At 33.3% G+C, this 18,886-nt stretch overlaps 1 protein-coding gene across 5 annotated transcripts in view; it reads left to right on the forward strand.

Moving 5' to 3' along the window:
• The window catches only part of Eps15 (epidermal growth factor receptor pathway substrate 15), a 121,990-nt gene that overhangs the window by 75,466 nt on the left and 27,638 nt on the right, over positions 1–18,886 (forward strand). For 4 of the 5 annotated variants that reach the window (XM_048815408.1, XM_048815412.1, XM_048815409.1 and 1 more), the window contains 8 exons: positions 648–809; positions 1,211–1,408; positions 7,586–7,789; positions 10,415–10,528; positions 10,713–10,803; positions 13,778–13,813; positions 14,909–15,045; positions 16,968–17,037. In XM_048815408.1, coding sequence (XP_048671365.1) covers positions 648–809; positions 1,211–1,408; positions 7,586–7,789; positions 10,415–10,528; positions 10,713–10,803; positions 13,778–13,813; positions 14,909–15,045; positions 16,968–17,037 — 1,012 coding nt within the window. The remainder of the gene's footprint in view (positions 1–647; positions 810–1,210; positions 1,409–7,585; positions 7,790–10,414; positions 10,529–10,712; positions 10,804–13,777; positions 13,814–14,908; positions 15,046–16,967; positions 17,038–18,886) is intronic. The other variant, XM_048815410.1, reaches the window with a different exon arrangement.

Raw genomic sequence — 18,886 nt, forward strand, 5'->3', positions numbered from 1 at the left:
ATTTTGTTTTTGCAGTCCTGGGGATCAAACCCAGAGTCTCACATATGCTACCACTGAACTACATCCCCAGCCCTGAAGGATAGATTTGAGTAAGCATATTGGATATCTAAATCTGGAATTTAGGGAAGGAGTTCTCAAGTAAAGATTGTATATAAAGCTAGGAGTGGAGGTGCATGCCTGTAATCCCAGAGATTGGGGAGACTGAGACAGGAAGATAACAAGTTCAATACCAACCTCAGCAACTTAGTGAGGCCCTAAGGACTTAATGAGACTCTGTCTCAAAACTAAAAAAAAAGAACTGGAGATGTGGCTCAGTGGTTAAGCATCCCAGGTGCAATCCCTGGTATGGTGGAGGAGGAGGAGGTTGTCTTCCAAAACAGTAAGAGTTTTTTTCTCCTAAACTGGATTTGTTTGTTTATTTTTAAAGATATATATATTTTTAGAGATGGACACAATATCTTTTTTATTTTATTTATTTATTTTTTATGTGGTGCTGAGGATAGAACCTAGTACCTCACAAGTGCGAGGCAAGTGCTCTACCTCTACCAAGAGCTATAAACCCAGCCCCTCCTAAGTTGGATTTAAAAATTAACTTAAACTTTCCCTGCCCCCAAAGAGAATAATATATTAATTTTCTTATATTTCAGGATCTTCAAGATGAAGTTCAAAGGGAAAATGTTAATCTACAAAAACTACAGGCTCAAAAGCAGCAAGTACAGGAACTCCTTGATGAACTGGATGAGCAGAAAGCTCAGCTGGAGGAGCAACTCAAGGAAGTCAGAAAGAAATGTGCTGAGGAGGCCCAGCTGGTAATGTCTGGCTACTTATTGCTGCCTACATCTGTACCTGAGTTGTTTTTCCTGGCTTAAAATGAAAATATTCTCTATTTTTGTTATTATTCTCATTAAGTGACAGTCCCATCAGCAGTTGGCATATGAGGGAAATGGAGTAAGGTTCATCAGAAATTACAGGCTCTCTTTAGTGGAAATAGAAGAACACTGTTGCAGAAGATAAAGTTTTTCCAGATAGTTTGGAAGTAAAATATCTATACCTTCAACTCTCCTCTATACTTTCCCCAATTACCCTTTTCTGCCAAAACCATACATCAAAAAACACCAAAATAGTAAACAAAGAAATAAGTACATTATTAACATTTTAATGACAGCTCTTTTTTAATTCCCCTTTCTTCTTATTCATCTTCATATTATAGATCTCTTCTCTAAAAGCAGAAATAACTAATCAGGAATCACAGATCTCCACTTATGAAGAAGAATTGGCCAAAGCTAGAGAAGAGCTAAGTCGCCTGCAACAAGAAACAGCAGAATTGGAGGAGAGTGTGGAGTCAGGGAAGGCTCAGCTGGAACCTCTTCAACAGCACCTACAAGATTCACAGCAGGAGATCAGTTCAGTAAGTCTTTGTAAAGCAATAAATAAGCCCAATTGGACTGTCAGCTGACCTCTTAGTCAACTTTTGATCTTTCTCCCTCTGCCTACTTTATTATTTATTTTTTGGTTATTTATCTAAATAGGTTTCTTGTCGTCAGTTACACATTAAAATTATATATCCTGTACATCTCATGCTCATTGGAGCAGTGGGTAAGAGTGTGGGCTTTGCATTGAGATGGGCTAGGATTTAAGGGCATAACAGATCAGTGACTTACAGTAAATTTAGAGTTGTAAAAATGTAATAATTCTATTTTAGAACATTTCCATCTCTCTCAAAAGATCCCTCATACTTATTTTTAGTCAGTCTCCATTCCTACCCTCAGGTAACAATTAATCTTCTTGCCTCTATAAATTTGTTTTATTGTATATAAATTTTATCTCAAATGGTTTTCTTTAATTAAAAAAAAACCCAAGGAAAAAAAATATTTTAAAGAATATTCATTCATCTAGTAGCATTCCCAGTAGGATAATTATTTTGGGTTATTCATTTATTGAGGACCAACCTACACTGGGACCAGAACTGCCACTAACTAGATGAATCATTTTTAAAATTGGAGAATTAACAAAACACCAACTTCTGAGGGCTAATGTAAGGATTAATGAGGCAAAACCCGTGAGGTATTTTAGTATAGTGTTTGGAACATACATGCTCAGTAAGTGTTGCTTACTTTTATAAGTAATAACCTAGTGTCTTATTGTTCTAATTTTGAAATCGGTTTTTCTGTTTGGGAAAAACTCGTTTTTTTAAATTAGAAAATTGTTTCTTCTATAAATAAATTTGGAATTTTATGGTTGGTCCCATGTATAAATCCTTTGCTTTTTCATTTCTAGCCTTTACTACATGGAGAATTAACATTTTAGTTATCATGATAGTAAGATGGTTGGTTACATAAGAACATAGAATTCATGTCATTTCCTTCTTTCAATTTGAACTTGAATAAGCTGAGGCCAAGGAAATTATGCTTACATAATCTTTAAAGGAGCCACATTCATCCAGGTCTTCTAAAACCCCTTTCAGTATTCTTAATTATTATATATAATGAATTCCTCCTTTCTCTGCTCCCTCTTATCTGGAAGGTGAACTTTTGGTGGACTTTGTTATAATAATGGTTAAGATTTTTTCCTGCACATTTATTTATATGTTGATCTCTTCTAGTAGATTTTCCTTTCTGTTCTAGGAGCTTACACAGTTTTTTGGTTTGTTTGTTTTTTTAATCTGTCGCTTAGCACAGTTCTTATTTCATTGTAGGTCCTCAGTAAGAAGATAACCCAAAATAGTTTCCCTGGTTGGTAATGCTACCAGAAGAATGGATATTCTTAAAATAGTTTTTTAAAAACTCGTTTGTTGAGGTAGAATTTATATATCATAAAATTCTAAGGTTTTTTTTTTTTCAAAATTGATTTTATCTAAAGGGTTTTTAAAAAATATTTTTTTTAGTTGTAGATGGACAATACGTTTATTTTATTTATTTATTTTTATGTGGTGCTAAGAATCAAACCCAGTGCCTCATACATGCAAGGTAAGTGCTCCACTGATGAGCTACAATCCCAGCTCTAATTCTCAGGTTTTAAGGGTATAAATCAGTGATTATTCAGTAAATTTTGAGTTGCACAAGCATCACAATCCAGCTTTAAAATACTTCTTTTATTCTTAAATGATCTCTCCTCTTTTTTTTCAGTCTTCAATCATTTTTTTTTTAAAGAGAGAGAGAATTTTAATATTTATTTTTTTTAGTTTTCTGCGGACACTACATCTTTGTTTGTATGTGGTGCTGAGGATCGAACCTGGGCCGCACGCCTGCCAGGCAAGCGCGCTACGGCTTGAGCCACATTCCCAGGCCCCAGTCTTCAATCATATAAATTAGCTTTCTGCTTCTTACAGATTTGTCATTTTTAGATACTTCATATAGATGCAGTCAAACAATATGTAATCTTAAGTGATTTTTTAACAGCATATTTTTGAGGTTCATCTATTGTGGAATGTATTGTTGACATTATGTTTCATTTTATTGCTGAAGATATTCCATTATATATTTAGAAACTATTTCATTTATTTAATGTCCCAGTTAATGAACATTCTTTTTACTTGTTGACTATACTGATTAATGTTGCTGTGAACATTCACCTACAAGTCTTTGTGTAGGTGATTTTATTTCTTTTGGTTGTGGAATAGCTGGCCATATTATAAAGTGGTGCTTTACTTCTTTACTTTAACATTAATAAACTGTTTTCCAAAGAAGCTGCACCATTTTATACATATACCAGCAGTATATGAGGGGTCTAGGTTCTTCTGTCACCAATACATTATAGTCCTTCTAATAGGTGTAAAGTGGTATCTCATAGTGTTTAACTTGCTTTTCCTTGATGAGAAGTTATCACTTGTCATTTGTTGAGTGCCTTTTCATGTACTTATCAGCCATTTTTTTATCTTCTTGGATGAAATGTCTATTAATGTCTTTCATTCATTTCAACAATTAGATTGTTTGTCTTTTATTATTATAAGTTTCTAGCATGTTCTGGACCTAATTCCTTTATCAGATAAATGATTTACAATAATTTCTCCCAATCTTTGACTTGTCTTTTCGTTTTCCTTTCTTTGACCTTTTTAGAAAGGGGGCTTCTTTGAAAGGAAGGAACATAAACAAGTAAAGAAGATATTAGAAATCATTATTGAGAAAATAAAGCAATGTGTATGAGCCATACAAAAGAAAACCTAATTTTTGTCAAGATTCTATTAATTGTCTCAGGCTAACCATAAGGATTCTGTTCTAAATAAATTGTTTGATAAGCAGGTATTTCCTCTCACTGTTTCATCTATATGATGGGTTTAATTTTAGTTTCATGGTTTTAAAGTTGTAGTGGAGCATGAAATTGATATAATGATCAGGATAAAAAAAAATTTTAAATTAAATACAGGGCTGAAGGTGTAGCTCAGTAGTAGAAAGCTTACCTAGCATGCATGAGACATGGTGCATTAATTATAATCAGGATAAGTATAACTTCATGAAACTTGTTTCACTAATATGTGTGTGTATTTTATATATATATGTGAGGGTATGTATGACTACATATCTACTCACATCATATAAATGCATGTGTCTATGTTATGTATATGTATACATATACACACACAGATAAATCCAAATGTGTACATATACCTTTACTGGATTAAGATGTGTAATTGATTTATTTTTATGGGTTAAAGTAAAAGAGTTTATAAGCCACTGCTCTATTATTATATAAAGGTTGTATGCTGTGTTTTATAAATGTGTAATATTTTTAGATTGTTTAAACTCAAAATACGATGTTATTTGGTAGATTATACACACACACAAACACACTTACTTATAACCACTGTTCAAATATATAAAGCACAATATTGATGTTCATTCAGTGAATATATTAAACTTATAGAGTGCATGGTTATGGTTGATGTTGAAGATACAAAGTATATAAAACAAAACTTGTAGTTTCTAACCTCAAAGAGCTCAAGATTGTTCATTAAAAAAAAAGTGCAGTGAATTAGTAGAAAAGGAACAAAGGACAAACAAGATGCTAGAAAAACTTAAGTACTATGATAGTAAAAAATGCATTGTGCTGGGTACTTTTATGTACTTAATTCCTCATTTACATAGACTTTTGCTTTTTAAAGAGTTCTTTTGAATTCTATCTTTTGAGCCATACAACAATCATCTGTGAAGGTAGTCATTATTCTGTATAGATTAAGAGAAAAACTGAAATTTGAAAAAGTTGCTTTGACTAAGATCACCCAAGTAGTAGAAGATGACTAGATATGCACCTATCTCCTAAACCAATGTAGTGTTCTTTCCCTGGGTATAAAAGACCTGTGGAAAATTATAAATTCCAATTTCAGTAATTTAATAACCCTATGGCGAAATTAAAATAGAGGGTACAGAGAGCTTGATTTATGAAAGATCATTAAGTAATTATTCATTTTTAAGTTTGCTAAAAACAAAAAGTGGCATGGTAATAAATGAAGGGAATTCAAAAGTGATTTTTAAAAATTACAGTTTATTAAAAAATGGAAATTACCCAGTAAAATTCCATCTATACTTTTTCAATAGAAACTTTTTGAATCTGCCTTATTGATTGCTTTTTTTTTTTTAAGAGAGAGAGAGAGAATTTTAATATTTATTTTTTTTTTAGTTTTCAGTGGGACACAACATCTTTGTTTGTATGTGGTGCTGAGGATTGAACCCGGGCTGCACGTATGCCAGGCGAGCATGCTACCACTTGAGCCACATCCCCAGCCCCTATTGATTGCTTTGAGATATTTATAAGTTTGCTTTTTGTTATTATGAATGTTAGTATAAACATTGCTGGTGGGACTGCAAATTGGTGCAGCCAATATAGAAAGGAGTATGGAGATTCCTTGGAAATCTGGGAATGGAACCACCATTTGACCCAGCTATCCCTCTCCTCAGTCTGTACCCAAAGGACTTAAAATCAGCATACTACAGGGACACAGCCACATCAATGTATATAGCACCAGAATTCACAATAGCTAAACTGTGGAACCAACCTAGATGCCCTTCAGTAGATGAATGGATTAAAAAAGTGCCATATATACACAATGGAATATTACTCAACAATAAAAGAGAATAAAATCATGGTATTTGCAGGTAAATGGATGGCATTGGAGAAGATAATGCTAAGTGAAGTTAGCCAAATGAAGTTAGCCACTATGAATCAGCCTCCTTATATCAAAAACAAATGCTCTGATATAAGGAGGCTGATTCATAGTGGGGTAGGGAGGGGGAGCATGGGAGGAATAGATGAACTCTAGATAGGGCAGATGAGTGGGAGGGAAAGGGAGGAGGCAGGGGGTTAGCAAGGATGGTGGAATGTAATGGACATCATTCTCCAAAGTACATGTATGAAGACACGAATTGGTGTCAACATACTTTATATACAAACAGAGATATGAAGAATTGTGCTCTATATGTATAATAAGAATTATAGGGACTGGGATTGTGACTCAATGGTAGCGCGCTCGCCTAGCATGCATGAGGCACTGGGTTCGATCCTCAGTACCACATAAAAACAAAATAATGTGTCCACCTAAAACTAAAGATACATAAATAAATAAATGTTTAAAAAAATGTAATGCAAAATAAATAAAAATAGATGTTAGTATTTTGTTCTTCTATTCATGGTCCCATATAGCATCTAGCTTTTATAATATATTACAATTTATTGAATTCTATCTTATGGATCTTATTATTGTTCCAGGAGTATAAATTCATTTGGATAATGAAATCAAAAACACTTTGAGGGCTGGGAATATAACTCAATTGGTAGAGTGCTTATGTCGCATGCACAAGGCCCTGGGTTCAATCCCCAGCACCATAAAAAACAAAAACAAAACAAACCACGTTGAGCTGGGTGTGGTGGTGCATGCCTGCAATCCCGGTGGCTCAGGAGGCTGAGGCAGGAGGATCACAAGTTCATGGCCAGCCTCAGCAACTTAGGGAGATGCTGTCTCAAAATAAAATAAAAATAAAAATGACTGGGGATGTAGCTCAGAGGTATAACATCCTGGGTTCAAGCCCTGTACACCCCGTCACGAAAAGAAAGAAAAAAAAAAATACATGCTTCAAGTGTTCTTTATTTAACATGTTCAGCACAACTTAGATTTAGACAATATTTTCTAGGGCTCTAACCCCATTTACATAGTATAGGACCCTTATCTTCACTCTCCTTTCCCAGTAGAGTACAGCTGCTTCCAAAGCCTTCTCTCTCCCTCAACTTCTGTATCTCTATTATAAAAGTACTGTCACTGAGTATTCTTTTTCTCTGTCATATTGCTATCTTTCCTTCCAGTACTCTGGCCCTTCTTTTTCTAATGCTCCACAAAATATTGCTAGTTCACAGATTCTTTGCAATTTGTAAGAATCGAAATTCTTGGGAAATTTCAAAAAATACCCCAACAAAAAAAGAAATCATGTGTACTAGAGAGAGATTACTGAAATCTTTCCTCTAAGTCATGCTGTATTCCCAGAGGATTCTCCTGGTGAAGAGCAAATTTGTTTTTGACCAAATCTAAGGATATAATTATTTTTATGTTGCATGTCTTTCTACTAATAAGTTGTTTTGTAATTTTACTTTGTGTTGACAGATGCAAATGAGACTCATGGAAATGAAAGAGCTGGAAAATCATAATAATCAGTCAAATTGGTGCAGTAGTCCACACAGCATTCTTGTAAATGGTGCTACAGATTATTGCAGCCTCAGTACAAGCAGCAGTGAGACAGCCAACCTTAATGAACAGGTTGAAGGCCAGAACAACCTGGAGTCCGAGCCCATACATCAGGAGTCTCCAGTGAGTCTTAATACCTTCATAATTAACTTCAGAAAAAAAGATGGATGCAAATCAAACTTTTGTTGGCATCATACCTAATATAAATATGTTAGTATGCCCTGAGGACTATTGAGATTTCGTTTTTAGAAGCAGAGAGTGAGTTTTGATACAATAAGACTCACAGCTTTCACTAGTATTAAAATGTAATTTATTTTTTAAATTATTTATTTGTTTATTTACTTATTTATTTTAAAGGAAGTACTGGGGATTAAACCAAGGAGCACTTTACCACTTGAGCTACATCCCTAGACCTTTTTATTTTTTATTTTGAGACAGGGTCTCATTAAGTTGTTGAGGCTGACCTCAAACTTATAATCTTCATGCCTCAGCCTCCTGAGATTACAGGCATGCACCACTTGCCCAGCTCCTGAAATGTAATTTTAATGGCCTTGTAGAACGTATTTAAAAAACAATACTTCTAAAGGAAATTTGTGTGTGTTGTGTTTCTGTGTGATGGAGTCTCACTATGTTGCTCAGGGTAGTCTAAAACTCATGTTCTCAGGTAGTCCTCCTATTTCAGCTTTTTGAGTTGTTGAGAATTTATCTTACAATAAGCAGATGCTGCTGCACCTCAACCTGACTTAGATATTAACTTTTTAAATTTTTTTTTTTAAGTAGCTGAGGGGATAGCTGTGTGATAAAGAGCTTGCCTAGCATGTGAGAGTTCCTGTATTTGCCCCAGTACTGAAAGAGAAAGAAAAAAAACTAATACCAGAAGTTTTTTAGTTACTCTCATTCAAAGCTGAAAGTAATTCTTTATTATATAATATTATAATATTGAGGACATTGATTTTTACTAGTTATTTAGATTGTGCCAACTATATGTTAGGGCTATAGAGATAAAGTATCTTTAACTTTTTCCTTTAAGCAGCATATAGTGTAGTAGCATGACACTGTGTTAAAAGAGTGATAAAAGAAGCATAGTCTTTTCAGATAGGACAGCTGAAAGGTACTCAAAAAAGGTTTTGTAGGGAATGCTTTGGCAAGTGAATAAGGGTTGAGCAAAGAAGAAGGTGGTACATTCCTGTCAGAGAATCAGTATAGTATGGATACAAGTAGAAGAAAACATCTGTTTAGAATCATGAGAGGTTTTGAGGACATCTTGTGATGGTGAGGAAGATATTAGCAAGAGGTAAGTCTCTCTCCTAGTGGGCATCTGCATTTTCTTAAATACTTTCTCAAAACACACATGTAATATGTTCTACCCCAAACTTGCTGAAGTAGTTTCTGAAATGGAACCAGGTACGTGTATTTTCAAAACAAATTCTATGCATGATTTTGATGTGTGGACCAAACTGGAAAAAAATGACTTATAGATCATACCTGGCCAGAGGATAAGGAAATTAGCTTCATCTTGAAGCATTGTGGAATTTATCTTACTGCCATGAGTAACCATTGAAGAATTTAAAATGAGAAATAAGATGATTAAATTTACCTTTTAGAAATGGGAGAAGTGGAGAGTGGGGCTGAACACACAAAGGAGCTATTGAGAACCTGTGAGAGTTGTTTTAGCCTAAATTTAAGAGATATTAAAGATGTAAAACTTAGGGCTGGGAATGTGGCTCAAGCAGTAGCCCGCTAGCCTGGCATGTGCGGGTGCGCTGGGTTCGATCCTCAGCACCACATACAAATAAAGATGTTGTGTCCACCGAAAACTAAAAAAAAAAAAATATATATTAAAAAAATTCTCTCTCTCTCTCTCTAAAAAAAAAGATGTAAAACTTAGAGACTTCATTATATTTAGACAATGAAGTCATAGATACATGATTCAATATTCTTTTAAGCACGAAAGTCAGATTACTGGATTATCCTTTAAACACATCAAACTGTTGGTATTAGTAAGACTTTTTACTAATGATCTAAATCAAGAAAACAGTGGAGAGTTGTTGAAGAACTTTTAACCAGAAAGACCATTATAAGATTCGCATTTAGAACTCTTACTTTGGCTACTATAAAGGAGGGTAGATTGAAAGACTACAATATTGGAGGCAGGAAGGCAGGTGGAAGGCTACTCCTACAGTCTGAATCATAGATGATGATTATATAATGAGTCATAGTGACTGTCTGGATGAAGAAAAGGAGAAAGAAGAATTTGAGAAAAAGAGGTAGAAAGAACAAGACTTGGACTCTTATTTTAGCTGAAGGATAACCAAAATAGGAAGTGACTAAAGATGACCTGAACACTTCTGGCTTAAGTGACTTTGATGCTTGGTGACACCATTTTTCTTAGATTATAGGAGAAGAAATCATTCAATGAGTATATTGTGTTTGTCTTTTTGTTGTTGTTTTTTAATAAAGTTTGAGTTTCCTTTGTTAGTTTTCTCTGCCAGGTAGAAAAGGACAATGTAGTCTGTAGCAGTAATATTTTATAAGTAGGGTGAAGGGTTCAATGGTAGAGCACTAACATAGTGAGGGCAAGGACCTGAATTTGATCCCTAGTGCCACTTCAAAAAAAAAAAAAAGTGTGTGAGTGTATATGAAATTTTATGTATTTACTAAATCATATAAATAAATATGTTAAAGTATATTAATATATAAAAAGTATGTATGCATATGTATATGTATATTTGTTTGTTTATCTTGTAGACAAGAAGTAGTCCTGAAATATCACCTGATGTGATTGATGAAAATGAAGTGGTACCTGCATCTGTTAATGAAAAAGTTTGTCCTGAATTTGACAATGACAGACATGCAAAAGAGGTAAATAATTTTATATTTAAGTACTCTTATCACTAATGTGTTAAATGTTCTTTATGACTGAAAATATAATATTTGTTTTTGTAAAGCATGGGTATGATTTAAACATGCATTATTTTATTTTAAAATGTTCTATTTTAAAACCTTGGTTCCTAAAAATTTTTTTTTAATTTAAAATTATTTTTAGGAAGATCCATTTAAATCAGAATCAAGTTCACTGACAGGTCCAGTTGCAGATACAAACTTGGATTTTTTCCAATCTGATCCTTTTGTTGGCAGTAAGTATCATTTTGTTGTTGTTGTTGTAGTTGGACACAAAACCTTTATTTTATTTATTTATTTTTATGTGGTGCTGAGGATTGAGCCCAGTACCTCACACATAGGAGGCAAGCGCTCTGTCACTGAGCCACAACCCCAGCTCCAAGTATCATTTTTTTTTAAATAGTTTTTACTTGTCAATGGATCTTATTTATTTATATGTGGTGCTGAGAATCGAACCTGTGCCTCATACATGCCAGGCAAGTGCTCTACCACTGAGCCATGTCCCCAGCCCCCCAAGTATCATTTTTTAATATTATAAGTTTAAGTTTACCCAAAAAGACTTTTTAATATGTAAACTGTGTAAGAATTAGGACTTCATTGAGAGCATACTCATTATAAGAAAGTGAAAACAGAAACACTTACAGTCTTAAGTTTGCTAATATTTATCTGCCACAGGCAGCTAAATCCAGGACTAAATCTTTGATTATGTCTTAGGGGTCCCTAATTAAGAGTATGTTTCTTGGGGTTGGGGTTGTGGCTCAGTGGTGGTGAGCTTGCCTGGCATGTGTGGGGCGCTGGGTTTGATTCTCAGCACCACATACAAAGAAATAAAATAAAAGTCTATCAACAACTAAAAAAAAAAAAAGAGAGTATGTTTCTTTTTCAGAATAAGAACCAAAGAAAAAATGGTATAGGCAAGTAGTGGAGATTGTGGAGGTTGGACACTTTTTTTTTTTTTTGGTACCTGGATTGAACCCGGTGGCATTTGACCACTGAGCCACATCCCCAGCCCTTTTTCTAATATTTGGTTTAGAGACAGGATCTCGCCAAGTTGCTCAGGGCCTCAGTAAGGCTGAGACTGACTTTGAACTCAAAATCCTTCTGCCTCAGCCACCGGAGTCACTGGTATTACAGGCATACGCCACCATACCGGGCTCAAGGGTAAGACATTCTGAAGTTAGCCAAGAATTAGTTGATATCAGTGTAAAGTACTTTAAATATCACTTGGGTCAAAGCTCTTTGACATTGTATTTTATTTCCAAAATTAACTTGTGAAACTGATTAGTTTGATTATTAGTTTTAAAGATGTGAAACTTAAGGCACAAAGGCAGAATAAATTACTTAAAGTTATATCAGAGATGAGCCCAGATACTAGAATTCTTTTTTGAGGGGTTGGAGGGTGTATATTGGGAGTGAACAGGAGTGCTTAACCACTGAGCCACATCTCCAGCCCCCCCCCTTTTTTTTTTTTTTTTGTATTTTATTTAGGGACAGGATCTCACTGAGTTATTAAAAGCCTCGCTAATTTGCTGAGGCTGCCTTTGAACTTGTGATCCTCCTGCCCCAGCTTCCACTGGGATTACAGGGTTGCACCACCATGCCCGGCTAGAACTCTTTTTTTAAAAACGGCTTTATTGATATGTGTATATATGTATATATATATGTGTGTGTGTGTATGTATGTATATATGTATAAATATATATAAAGTGTCAAAAGATTTAAAAGTTGTGCATTTAAAATGTACAGGGGTTGGGAGTGTGGTTTAGTGGCAAGAATGCGTGCCTAGTATGATCTAGGTCCTGGGTTTGATCCCCAGCATTGCAAAATATAAAGTGAAATAATAAAAACTTAATACATAATTTAATAGTTTTAGTATGTTTATGGTTTTATAATCATCCCCACAATCTAATTTTGGAAAAGTTTTTATCACTCTGTAAACTTCATACCTAGTAACAGTCACTTCCTATCTCCCAACGCCCATACCTAATAGCAGTCACTTTCTATCTCCCAACGCCCAGCTCTATTGCAAAATGGACAAAATGATTTAAATAAACATTTCACTAAAGTAGATATACAAATAACCAATAAACACATAGAAAAATACCTAATACTAGTCAACCCCCAATAAGATATTGCTTTATACCTACTAGAATGCATATAATCAAAAGTATAGATAATAACAGGTGTTGACAAGGATATGGAGAAATTGCAACCCACATACACTACTGGTGGGACTGTAAAACTGTGCAGTCTCTTTGGAAAACAGTCTGACAGTTCCTTCACCAATTAAGCAGAATTACTAATTAAACAAAAATTATTGTATGAACCTATAATACACTCAGAAATGAAAACATATATATTCACACAAAAATTTGTTCGCAAATGTTGACCATCAAATCTTTTTGCCCATTTTATATTTGGTTTGCCTTTTTGTTATTGATTTATGAGAGCTATACATATTCTAAATAATAATTCTCTTATGAAATATATGATTTGCAATATTTTCTTGGCATTCTGTGTTGTCTGTTATGTTCTTCATGTGCTATTAAGCACAAAGATTCCTAAATTGGGTAAAGTTCAATTTATTTTTTTCTTCTTCCAAGAGTTTTATAGTTCTGTTAGATTTAGATTTTTTTTATATATGATATGAGGTGTAGGGGTTGTGTTGTCCCCAAACTTTGTTGCAAAGACTGTTGTTTCTGCACTGTGTATTGTTGGTACTCTTGTCAGAAATCAAATGGCCATAAAAATAAGGGTTTTGCCTCTGGACTCTTCTCTCTCTCTCTCTCTCTCTCTCTCTCTCTCCTTTGCTTCAGTGAAGCTCAGTGTCTTCATTTCTGTAGATATTTTTTAGTAAAATTAATGCTGTTGTGCTCATCTTCCCCTTCATTTGTAACTTCTGCTTGTGATCAAGGTAAGTATAGTAGGTTCTGTTTCAAATTTATCTCTTTTGAGGTGTATTTCAGTTCAGCCTTTATCTTTTATTTTTTAAAATTCTTTATTATTTTAAATATTTCCTAAGGTGAATGACATTCATAATTTTATTTGCTTGGAGGTAGAGTAATTGAAACTAACTTAGCTTTAAAAAATTTGACTTTTGTTTAACATGAAAGTTTTTTTAAGAGTTACCCTTTTTAAAAAAGTTATCCTTTAAGTAATGGTGCCACAAGAATAAATTTTGTTATTTTGATTTCTCCTTATTTTATCCAGGTGATCCTTTCAAGGATGATCCTTTTGGGAAAATTGGTCAGTACATTATTGCATTACATCTTAGCTTTAATTCAATTCTGCTTATTGTAGGCTTATTTTGTATTTAGGAGAGTTAACAATGTTGGAGAGTTATAGGAAATAAGCTTCTTATTTATTGAGTTGAAGCTGCTTTAAAGCCATAGTCTAAAATAAAATGCTGCATATGCCTGGCGTTTTCAGTAAGAGAGTCATAGGTTCTTGTGAATTTGCTTAATAAACTGTTAGCTGTACTGTGTGTGTGTGTGTGTATTTGTGGTGCTGGAGATCGAACCCATAACCTCACATATGCTAGGAGAACTATACCTCCAGTCCCAGTTTTACTTTTTAATAATCTTTAATATTGCTTTAAATACTATTGGCTCTAATCTCTCTAGCTAAAGATTAGATGAGCATAATGAATCTACATACTACAGGGTTAGAATATAATTTTATTTCCTAAGATTATAGCCTATTCATTCGAATGGGGAAAAAGGAAACATCTTGAAGAATTACTCAGTATTGGACTTTTTTTTTTTAATTTTTATTGTTGGTTGTTCAAAACATTACATAGTTCTTGATATGTCATATTTCACACTTTGATTCAAGTGGGTTATGAACTCCCATTTTTACCCCATATACAGATTGCAGAATCACATCAATTACACATCCATTGATTTACATATTGCCATACTAGTGTCTGTTGTATTCTGCTGCCTTTTAGTATTGGACTTTTTAAGGTATTCTTTTTCTGGGATTTTTCATTAGAATAAAGCAATCTTGTTTACAGTTTAGTTTTGTTTCCTGAACCTGTTCCAAAGTATTGGCTGTTAGCTTTAAACTCAGAAAGGGAAATATATTTAAGTGTTTGTTGCTGTTTCCTTTAGTTATGATAGCATAGAATAAGGGCACTTAAAATTAGATCTCTTAAAATTATGTGCTAACTTTAAAAGTAGTTTAGTAGGTGAAAAGCTCTATATCTTATCACCTATTTTAGATTCTGCAAGACTTCAAAATGTCCTTTAATTAAGGCAATTGTGATGCCTGTCTTCAGGTTATAGGAAGTTTACTGTAATGATATTTTTAATTTATTTTATTTGTGCTTTATTTTCTTAGATCCATTTGGTGGTGATCCTTTCAAAGGTTCAGATCCATTTGCATCTGACTCTTTCTTCAAGCAGTCTTCTACTGATCCTTTTGCCACTTTAAGTAACGACCCTTTTAGTGCATCCAGCCAGAGCAATAATACATCAGTAAGTGGGAGGATTTAAAACTGTTAATTTGAGTGGATAACTATTGTCCTAAGTGAATTTCTTGAAATGTATAGTGATGAAAGAATCATCCCTTAGATTATTACTAATGGGTAATATAAGAATTTCTATCTCATCCAGAACCTTGGTGCATGCCTATAATCCCAGCTACTTGGATATCTAAGGCAGGAGGACTATTTGTTTGAGGCCAGTCAACTTAGCAATTCCCTGTCTTAAAATAGAAAAATCAAAAGATCTGAGTAGATCAGAGGTAGAGTCCCCTGGATTTAATTCCCAGTTTTGAGGAGAAAATAAGAATTCTGTCTCATCTCAATCCATTTAGTTTTTGGTTCAGGTTTGTTATTCATAGTTTGATCAACCACTAACAATTGAGTATACTGACTTATAGTGTTCAAAAATTAAGTTCATCCTTGAGAAGGAGTCAAATTTTATCCCATTCAGGATATTAAAAATAAATAACTAGAAATCCAAAAACCAGTCTTAAGTAAATCTTGCCAGAAATATTTGGTATATTATTGAAAATTACTGTAAAAGGAACAATGGAGACATCTGGAATATTAATCTTGTATAGAAATATAAATTCCCACTAAATGTCAAGCTTTCTTGAGTATATACATATCTGCAATAACAACCACTATTTTAATAACCATATACTATGACCCAAGTGTTTCTATGTGTTTCTCATTTATTATTTGTGATCTTCACATAAAAAGGTAGGTGTTGGTATCTCCATTTCAAAAATAAAATATGGGACTAAAAAAAAAATACTAACTTATCGTGCCTAAGGTCATAGAGGTGAGTGCTTTATTATCTGATGACCTTTATATTATAGATATTTGAAAGTACTCAAAACGAAGTAACAAACCTCCTCCATGTATCTGTCACGCAATTTCAATAGTTGTGGATGGACTGAGAGTTTTTTGCTTGTTTGTATCTTTCTTTTTATTTGGAGACTTAGTTTTTGAGACAGTAGTTTCATGTTGTACAAGAAAACTGGACTGAGATAGGGGCAGTTGATTGACAGGTAAAATCCTCACCTCTTATATCCACTAATTGTGCAACTTGATTCCAAACTTTCACATAGTTTATTATCAAAAGCAGCAGTTTTCTTTTTAACGAAAGCTGTTTGTTTCCTCTGAGGCTCAGAATGCTAGAATTATTTTTAGGTAACAGTTAGGAAATAAAAACAAAGGATTTTATGATATGAAGTTCCAGGAAATCTATGAAAATAGTGTGCATCCTGAATAGACCATGATATCCTGAAGTAGAAAAAGAACATTAATGGAAAAACTGGTAAAATCCAAATAAAATTCATGCTTTATAGTTTTGTACCAATATTAATTCCCCAGTTTTAACAGATGTTCTATGATTATATGAAATAGTAACATTAGAGGATGCTAGGTGAAGGGTGTTTGGTAACTGTTATCTTTACAACTCTTCTGTCTGTTTAAATTATTTCAGAACAAATAGTTAAAATAGCTTGCAACTGTACAAGTAGCAATGCTATGAAGAAATGAGTACCACCAAAATCATGGTAATAATCACCTCAGCAGCGGAGGAATGGGGTTGTAATTAGGGAGGGGCACGTGACATCTTCTGAGGTGTTGGCAACTTCTTGGGAAATTATTACATGGATGTTCATCTAATACTTACTTATTAAACCATATGTACATTTCATGTACTCTTTGGAATGGATGTTGCACAGTTCAAGAATTAATTTAAAAATAATATGTATCATTTCCACTTAATAAGACTGAAGATCAGTAGGGGAAAACATTTGTTCCTAATATTTGTGTTCTTGAATTAATTTAGAATTTGTAAAGAATATTTTCTTGAGAGTTAAAGTTAAGTTTCAGCTATGAAATGTTGTATCTCTTAGTCATGGATTTGTGTAATTTGTTTAGGTAGAAACATTGAAGCACAATGATCCTTTTGCTCCTGGTGGGACAATTGTTATTGCAGCAAGTGATTCAGGTAAAGAAATAATTAATCAAATTTACAGACTATGAAACATTAATTACCCTTTAATATTTTTGTCTGTATATTTTTGGTCCAGTTAATTATGGATTTAAAATTATTGCACAGTTCTATCTAATTATAACCTACCAATAATAATAGTGTCAGTCATTTGTTTATCACTTTCTCCTTGTATTGTTCATTATCTCTGTTATTTCTAAGGTTAAAGATCTTTCTAGAATATATACTATAACCAATATTTGTAAAACCAATAATAATTTTTTGCTTTATAAAGATAGTGTTACTTAAGTCAGCATTGACTCTTATAGATGTTGGGCTAAGTGAAAAGATAGTGACTTCAAACAGATAATGAAAATTGTTTTACAAATGTGAAAAGATTCTGTTAATAATACAGAGAAAAGCTAAATGTTATTTTAGCATACAATCTTCATACTTTATTTGTATTATCTAATTTTTCATTTTTTTAATGACCTCTTAAGTAATAATTCCACTTCAAACATCTAGAAACTGAGGACCAGAAATATTAAGTAACTTGATTGAGATTATATAGTTCAACAGATTTGATCCAGGTAGACCAGCAGTTTACTAGATTCAAATCTAGGACTGATGGAGTTTAAAGCTTTTTTAAACTAAGTAACTCTGCTTCTTCCCCACTGTTTATTTAATAATAAAACAGATAAAAAAGCCAGCTAATGTGTAGCAGAGCAGGAAATTAAAGGAAAATAAACACAAACATGTTAATACTTCTATGTCATGCTGAAAGTAGGATGCTTTGCTTTTCTGTGTTGCTGAGTGCAACAAATTAAGAATTATGAGCATAGATAGATTAGTAGAAATGCCTTAAGAACTTGGATTTCTTATATTGAACAGATTATAATGAGATTTATCACAGTGTGTTATTTGTTTCAAGGTTGAAAATTAACTCTCAATAGGAGTAGCGAGAGTGAGGAATATAAAAGGCAGATGTGTAGTAAACAGGATTTAATGTAATGTCAGGTATTGATTTAAACAATGTAGAACAAGAGCAAATGAAAATTCCAAAAGACTTGTAGTAATAGTGGTTAAATCATACCTTTTTAAAAACACATGTGCATCTTTTTTAGATCCTTATTATTAAATTGATGAATTAATATATTGCTAGGGATATTAGGTAATTTGAGAAGATAACTTAAGAGAATAAAAGGAGAATATAATTAACTATTGATTGCCCACACTAAGGAAGTGGTAAGTGCCATGAGAGTTGATTAAAACTTTAAAGATGTAAAAGAAAGGAGGTCACATTAAGGGTAAATTTTGAATGATTTCAAAGCCAAAGATGGCTTTTGTGGTATGCTTCGAAAGAATGGGCTAGAATTTTAGCAAGTAGATATGAAAAGAGATATTATGTGACACTAAGAGAGTAATCTGAACCAGGCTGGGAGACAGGAAATACAGGGCATGTTTGAAAATAAGAAAATAGACATTTTGACAAAGAGCTAGTTGATAGAGAAATAGTTAGGTAAAGTGATAGAGTAAATGACTATAGCCTAGGAGGGTTTATTGTTTTTAATCATAATAATAACTACCATTTATTGAGCACTTAAAGAGTTCCAACACTCCATGTGCTAACCATTTTCCTATACTTAATTCTAAGATGAGATAATGGGTATTATGTTTATTGTAAACAGCATACAAGGAAAATCAAGGTATGGAGAGATAAAGTAATTTTCACAAGGTTAAAGAAGTAGTAGTAGTAGTAGTAGTAGTAGTTGATGAATCCATATTCAAATGAGGTCTCTGGTTTTCCACCTGCCTCTCCCTGTCTGTTTGGTCATTCTTTTTTTTTTTTTTTTTTTTTTTTTAATTG

Source organism: Marmota marmota, unplaced genomic scaffold, assembly GCF_001458135.2.
Source record: "Marmota marmota marmota unplaced genomic scaffold, marMar, whole genome shotgun sequence".
NCBI lineage: Eukaryota > Metazoa > Chordata > Mammalia > Rodentia > Sciuridae > Marmota > Marmota marmota.